At 43.8% G+C, this 8,223-nt stretch overlaps 1 protein-coding gene across 1 annotated transcript in view; it reads right to left on the minus strand.

The window, feature by feature from the left end:
• Positions 1–458: 458 nt before the first annotated feature.
• The window catches only part of upf2 (UPF2 regulator of nonsense mediated mRNA decay), a 65,816-nt gene continuing 58,051 nt past the window's right edge, over positions 459–8,223 (minus strand). The window contains 3 exon segments of the mRNA XM_080757856.1: positions 459–2,265; positions 6,106–6,247; positions 8,152–8,223. The exon segment at positions 8,152–8,223 is cut by the window's right edge and continues 117 nt beyond it. Coding sequence (XP_080613982.1) covers positions 2,141–2,265; positions 6,106–6,247; positions 8,152–8,223 — 339 coding nt within the window. The 3' untranslated portion in view covers positions 459–2,140.

An 8,223-nucleotide genomic window follows, 5' to 3' on the forward strand; every position in this document is an offset into this window, starting at 1 on the left:
CATCGGGTCGACACGTGGCCTAAACGCCCGCTATCGGCCCCCGAAAAGAGGACGTTCCTCCGCCGCACTTTGACTATCGGCCTATCTGCGCAGGTCGCCGGTAGGGTCCCGTAGACCAGTAGGGTCTGCCTGGCCGTCGCCCGCTGTTAGAACGTACTGTAAGCCCTACTCTTACGCCCCAGTTCAGATCACAACACGTCCACATTTCGTTTTGAAAATATTTCGCTCTGGACTGTGCAATTTTTAACAAATTTTAACCTATGACATTTGACCTTTAACCCTGATAAAGCAAGTAAAATAACTGTAATAAGCTATATGTTTTTTATTATTTTATATTTTAATAATTATTATAAATGTGCAATAAAGTCCTAGTAGTAAAAAGTAGTAGTGAGGTTGAAATCTGTAGAAATTAATCCGGGTTTTACAGGGTTAAAGAAAGACAAACAAGCTGGTTTTAATAAAGAAAATAGAAAATCCAAACTTTATTACATAAATATATTTTCCCCAGTTTTACAAGAAAAAAACAATCATGTCGTATGAATCCTTAGCACCTGCAAAGCAGAAAATACATTTAAGTAAAACACATTTGCACAAAATCAATAAATGAAATGGGTGTCATTCCGATCCCTACCACCTGGTGCACACAATCACACAGTCACAGTCACACACACACACACACACACACACACACTAAGGCTGTCCCCAAACATTCAAGGTTCGAATGTTCGCTCGTTAGGGTTGGCACTCGAATCGTAATTAATGAACTTGAACCATTCGTTGTTTTTAATATTATTTTTATTTAAAAAACCCTTTATTAATTTATTTTTTTCCTTTTTTATTAACTTGAAAATATATCTCGGCGAGAATGCGATATGGGCATGTAAAAAAAGTAAGTTTCTAGTGCATTCCTGTCAGAGGTTATGATTTTTTAAAGAAATCTCTCCTTGTTTTGCTGTGCACATTAATTTGGTGATTGGAGACTGACGCGTCTCTCTCTCTCTCTCTCTCAGAGTGAACTCTGATCATTGTTAAGCAAAACGGAGGATCAGCTTTTCCCTGTGCCCACTTCTTCTGAAACAAATGGTCCGAATGTTCACTCGGAAATTCCTGCCGAAGCTTGAGTCCTAAAATAAGGGCTAGGGTACAGCCTTAACACACACACACACACACACACACACACACACACACACACAGGTTGTCCTTAGTTTCATGACCCCAGCCTGCTGCTCTTTGCAACATTCTCTCTCTCTCTCTCTTGTCTGTCTTTGCTTCATAATGTCTTTCACTTCTTGCCTGCTTTTCAAAAGTATTCTCTTAAGAGAGCCACCAACACTGGAGATTACAGTAGTAAGTACTAGAGATTACAGTAAAGGTTGATAGAGTATTCTCTTCAGAGAGCCACCAACACTGGAGATTACAGTAGTAAGTACTAGAGATTACAGTAAAGGCTGATAGAGTATTCTCTTCAGAGAGCCACCAACACTGGAGATTACAGTAAAGTACTAGAGATTACAGTAAAGGTTGATAGAGTATTCTCTTCAGAGAGACACCAACACTAGAGATTACAGTAGTAAGTACTAGAGATTACAGTAAAGGTTGATAGAGTATTCTCTTCAGAGAGACACCAACACTGGAGATTACAGTAAAGTACTAGAGATTACAGTAAAGGCTGATAGAGTATTCTCTTCAGAGAGCCACCAACACTGGAGATTACAGTAGTAAGTACTAGAGATTACAGTAAAGGCTGATAGAGTATTCTCTTCAGAGAGACACCAACACTGGAGATTACAGTAGTAAGTACTAGAGATTACAGTAAAGGCTGATAGAGTATTCTCTTCAGAGAGCCAGCAACACTGGAGATTACAGTAGTAAGTACTAGAGATTACAGTAAAGGCTGATAGAGTATTCTCTTCAGAGAGCCAGCAACACTGGAGATTACAGTAGTAAGTACTAGAGATTACAGTAAAGGCTGATAGAGTATTCTCTTCAGAGAGACACCAACACTGGAGATTACAGTAGTAAGTACTAGAGATTACAGTAAAGGCTGATAGAGTATTCTCTTCAGAGAGACACCAATAGGTGCCTTGGAGTCATTAACTCATGTTGTGTTGTGGCGGTCAGCGCGGTGTGAGGGAGAGGCTCACCTTCCTCCCGTTTTGAAGATGAGGTCGGCGTTGGGCGCACCCTTGGGGTGCTGGTAGCGAGGTCTGCGCTCCCGGTTGGTGTTGGCCTGCGCTGGACGCTGGGCCAGAGACTGCAGCATCTCTGCAACACCGACACAGAAAACACATTTTCATCCCATTTCTTCTGAACATCTCCTCGACATTATTTGCACTGGATTGTCAAAATGGCCGTCACGCTGCGGTCGCAATATCAGCAACAAAGCATTTTCAACACAATATAACCGTACAGAGACACCTCCCTGATTTAGCAATAATATGAAAACGAGAGAAAGGTAAGCAAGCAAAAGAATATATTTTTTTGCTTTACAGACCCCAGAGCTCCTATTTTGAAGGAATCCCGGGGCTGATTGTGTTAAGATGAGCCCATGTTTATTCTCCATAGAGAAATTACTTCCGTGAACCAGGCAGAACCAGGGGAATGGAGGGGATGAGCGAGTGACGTCAGGACTTTAGAACCAGGGGAATGGAGGGGATGAGCGAGTGACGTCAGGACTTTAGAACCAGGGGAATGGAGGGGATGAGCGAGTGACGTCAGGACTTTAGAACCAGGGGAATGGAGGGGATGAGCGAGTGACGTCAGGACTTTAGAACCAGGGGAATGGAGGGGATGAGCGAGTGACGTCAGGACTTTAGAACCAGGGGAATGGAGGGGATGAGCGAGTGACGTCAGGACTTTAGAACCAGGGGAATGGAGGGGATGAGCGAGTGACGTCAGGACTCCGGCGCTCTATAGAAGCCATCACCATGAAGCTACTGTTCTATTGGCCTCTACATGAGCCTGTTTCAGTGCTCCGAAAACACAATAAACCTTCAATCAATAATATCGTACATGTCCTGCTCGACAATTGAACAGTGTGTACCCTGGTAGTCCTGTATTAGTGATGAATTGAACAGTGTGTACCCTGGTAGTCCTGTATTAGTGATGAATTGAACAGTGCGTACCCTGGTAGTCCTGTATTAGTGATGAATTGAACAGTGCGTACCCTGGTAGTCCTGTATTAGAGTGATGAATTGAACAGTGTGTACCCTGGTAGTCCTGTATTAGAGTGATGAATTGAACAGTGTGTACCCTGGTAGTCCTGTATTAGAGTGATGAATTGAACAGTGCGTACCCTGGTAGTCCTGTATTAGAGTGATGAATTGAACAGTGCGTACCCTGGTAGTCCTGTATTAGAGTGATGAATTGAACAGTGCGTACCCTGGTAGTCCTGTATTAGTGATGAATTGAACAGTGTGTACCCTGGTAGTCCTGTATTAGAGTGATGAATTGAACAGTGCGTACCCTGGTAGTCCTGTATTAGTGATGAATTGAACAGTGCATACCCTGGTAGTCCTGTATTAGAGTGATGAATTGAACAGTGCGTACCCTGGTAGTCCTGTATTAGAGTGATGAATTGAACAGTGCGTACCCTGGTAGTCCTGTATTAGAGTGATGAATTGAACAGTGTGTACCCTGGTAGTCCTGTATTAGTGATGAATTGAACAGTGTGTACCCTGGTAGTCCTGTATTAGAGTGATGAATTGAACAGTGTGTACCCTGGTAGTCCTGTATTAGAGTGATGAATTGAACAGTGCGTACCCTGGTAGTCCTGTATTAGAGTGATGAATTGAACAGTGTGTACCCTGGTAGTCCTGTATTAGAGTGATGAATTGAACAGTGCGTACCCTGGTAGTCCTGTATTAGTGATGAATTGAACAGTGCGTACCCTGGTAGTCCTGTATTAGAGTGATGAATTGAACAGTGCGTACCCTGGTAGTCCTGTATTAGAGTGATGAATTGAACAGTGCGTACCCTGGTAGTCCTGTATTAGAGTGATGAATTGAACAGTGCGTACCCTGGTAGTCCTGTATTAGAGTGATGAATTGAACAGTGCGTACCCTGGTAGTCCTGTATTAGAGTGATGAATTGAACAGTGCGTACCCTGGTAGTCCTGTATTAGTGATGAATTGAACAGTGCGTACCCTGGTAGTCCTGTATTAGAGTGATGAATTGAACAGTGCGTACCCTGGTAGTCCTGTATTAGTGATGAATTGAACAGTGCGTACCCTGGTAGTCCTGTATTAGAGTGATGAATTGAACAGTGCGTACCCTGGTAGTCCTGTATTAGAGTGATGAATTGAACAGTGCGTACCCTGGTAGTCCTGTATTAGAGTGATGAATTGAACAGTGCGTACCCTGGTAGTCCTGTATTAGTGATGAATTGAACAGTGCGTACCCTGGTAGTCCTGTATTAGAGTGATGAATTGAACAGTGCGTACCCTGGTAGTCCTGTATTAGTGATGAATTGAACAGTGCGTACCCTGGTAGTCCTGTATTAGAGTGATGAATTGAACAGTGCGTACCCTGGTAGTCCTGTATTAGAGTGATGAATTGAACAGTGCGTACCCTGGTAGTCCTGTATTAGAGTGATGAATTGAACAGTGCGTACCCTGGTAGTCCTGTATTAGAGTGATGAATTGAACAGTGCGTACCCTGGTAGTCCTGTATTAGTGATGAATTGAACAGTGCGTACCCTGGTAGTCCTGTATTAGAGTGATGAATTGAACAGTGCGTACCCTGGTAGTCCTGTATTAGTGATGAATTGAACAGTGCGTACCCTGGTAGTCCTGTATTAGAGTGATGAATTGAACAGTGCGTACCCTGGTAGTCCTGTATTAGAGTGATGAATTGAACAGTGCGTACCCTGGTAGTCCTGTATTAGAGTGATGAATTGAACAGTGCGTACCCTGGTAGTCCTGTATTAGAGTGATGAATTGAACAGTGCGTACCCTGGTAGTCCTGTATTAGTGATGAATTGAACAGTGCGTACCCTGGTAGTCCTGTATTAGTGATGAATTGAACAGTGCGTACCCTGGTAGTCCTGTATTAGAGTGATGAATTGAACAGTGCGTACCCTGGTAGTCCTGTATTAGAGTGATGAATTGAACAGTGCGTACCCTGGTAGTCCTGTATTAGAGTGATTAATTGAACAGTGCGTACCCTGGTAGTCCTGTATTAGAGTGATGAATTGAACAGTGCGTACCCTGGTAGTCCTGTATTAGAGTGATGAATTGAACAGTGCGTACCCTGGTAGTCCTGTATTAGAGTGATGAATTGAACAGTGCGTACCCTGGTAGTCCTGTATTAGAGTGATGAATTGAACAGTGTGTACCCTGGTAGTCCTGTATTAGAGTGATGAATTGAACAGTGCGTACCCTGGTAGTCCTGTATTAGAGTGATGAATTGAACAGTGTGTACCCTGGTAGTCCTGTATTAGAGTGATGAATTGAACAGTGCGTACCCTGGTAGTCCTGTATTAGAGTGATGAATTGAACAGTGCGTACCCTGGTAGTCCTGTATCAGAGTGATGAATTGAACAGTGCGTACCCTGGTAGTCCTGTATCAGAGTGATGAATTGAACAGTGCGTACCCTGGTAGTCCTGTATTAGAGTGATGAATTGAACAGTGTGTACCCTGGTAGTCCTGTATTAGAGTGATGAATTGAACAGTGCGTACCCTGGTAGTCCTGTATTAGAGTGATGAATTGAACAGTGCGTACCCTGGTAGTCCTGTATTAGTGATGAATTGAACAGTGCGTACCCTGGTAGTCCTGTATTAGAGTGATGAATTGAACAGTGCGTACCCTGGTAGTCCTGTATTAGTGATGAATTGAACAGTGCGTACCCTGGTAGTCCTGTATTAGAGTGATGAATTGAACAGTGCGTACCCTGGTAGTCCTGTATTAGAGTGATGAATTGAACAGTGTGTACCCTGGTAGTCCTGTATCAGAGTGATGAATTGAACAGTGCGTACCCTGGTAGTCCTGTATTAGAGTGATGAATTGAACAGTGCGTACCCTGGTAGTCCTGTATTAGAGTGATGAATTGAACAGTGTGTACCCTGGTAGTCCTGTATCAGAGTGATGAATTGAACAGTGCGTACCCTGGTAGTCCTCCTGCTCCTGCCTCTCGTTGATGTCCAGGGTGAGTTTCTTCATCTTCAGACGTTCTTCCTGCTCCGCCTGCTGTTGGTTGAAATGGTTGGCGGCGAGGTGGGAGGAGAGGGGCACGTTCAGGATCTTATACTGGGGAGCGCGCACGCACACACACACACACACACACACACACACACACACACACACACACACACACACACACACACACACACACACACACACACACACACACACACACACACACACACACACACACACACACACACACACACACACACACACACACACACACACACACACACAGCATCGGGAGATCAATAAAACAGACACAGCCTTGCTTTAGCTGCACAGACCGTTATATTCTCTAAAAGAAAACTATTGGCAGACTGACATCAGACTGACATCAGACTGACATCAGACTGACATCAGACTGACATCAGACTGACATCAGACTGACATCAGACTGACATCAGACTGACAGCCTTAATCGGTACATTTCATAGACGCTAAAAGCTCTTCAGAGAATGTGTAGCGCTCTTCGCTGACGAGCTGGGGATTTGTGCACGTGTGTGTGTGTGTGTGTGTGTGTGTGTGTGTGTGTGTGTGTGTGGTTGAAACACAAACACAATTTACAATTTACAATGTAGGCATTTAGCAGACGCTCCTAATCCAGAGTGACTTACATTAAGCAAGAACAAAAGCATGGGAATACATCACATAAAAACATTTATCATGAAACATGCGTAAGCTAAGAAAGTAACAGTGGAATATCTATATAATGAAACTATACATATAAACTATACATACTATGCTATACATATGTACTCTGGCGTGCTATGACTACATACAATGCAATTATAGTGCTGTCTACATAACACACACACACACACACACCTTAGTTAGTTTAAAAAAATATCACGGTGTATCAGTGTTGGGGTAGTTAATTACATTGACCATTTAGCGGTATGAAATTGACAAAAAACTACATTTTAATGTTAGTAAAGGTATGATTTGGAGTAAGTATACATGACTTGAATGAATCTGCAGTCTGCACTGACCTAAAACTTTGCTCTACCCTAACCCTTCCAACATATAGTTCATGGGTTTAACAAACAGCATACAAAATATTAAGCTTTAAATGTCAAATGTTCAAATCATAAACTTGACCTTATTTCAGACCATTTTACAAAGCATACAGGCGTCAGAATCAGAATGGGGTCCGGGGACCCCCAGGGGTCCTTGAGGGAGTTCCAGGGGGTCTCCAGCTAAATGATAGTTTGGAACCAAATGGACCCTTATGGGTCTGTAACTCTTAAATTAACTCAAGAGTTAACATTGATGTTACAATATAAACTGGGGGTCCCAGAGGTAGAAATGCCATTAAATGGGGGTCCGCAGGCTCATTAGTGTCAATTTGAGGGTCCTTAACAGTAAAGTTCTGTGAATGCATGGCAGTGGAGCAGAATGTATTCCACTAATACTCCCTCGCTGGCCACACCCAGTGGTCCCCAGAGCCAGGCTCTGCCCCCAAACCACACATTCCACCAGCCCCGTTCTGCCTAAACACACTCAGAGAGTCAATATTATCCCTGGGCTCAGTCGGGACAGAGCTGAGACTGTACCAGACGCTCAATCAAAAGGAACCAAGGCCTGGAAGAGAGAGTGAGAGTGTGTGTGTGTGTGTGTGTGTGTGTGTGAGTGTGAGAGAGAGAGAGAGACAGACAGACAGACATACAGACAAAGGTGTGTGTGTGCGCACGTGTGTGTGTGTGTGTGTGTGTGTGTGTGTGTGTGTGTGTGTGTGAGTCAGAGAGAGTGAGAGTAGAGAGAGAGAGAGAGACAGACATACAGACAAAGGTGTGTGTGTGTAGTAGTAAGTAGTAAGTAAGTAAGTGTGTGTGTGTGTGTGTGTGTGTGTGAGACACGTGTGTGTGTGTGTGTGTGTGTGTGTGTGTGTGTGTGTGTGTGAGACACGTGTGTGTGTGTGTGTGTGTGTGTGTGTGTGTGTGTGTGTGTGTGTGCGCGCGTGCTACCTGCTGCTTGTTGCCTTTGCGTGTGAGCATGACAAACTGCATGGTGTCAGAGATGTCCTGGTGGGGCTCCGT

Source organism: Protomyctophum bolini (genome assembly GCF_963924005.1).
Source record: "Protomyctophum bolini genome assembly, chromosome: 23".
In the NCBI taxonomy this organism is placed as follows: Eukaryota; Metazoa; Chordata; class Actinopteri; order Myctophiformes; family Myctophidae; genus Protomyctophum; species Protomyctophum bolini.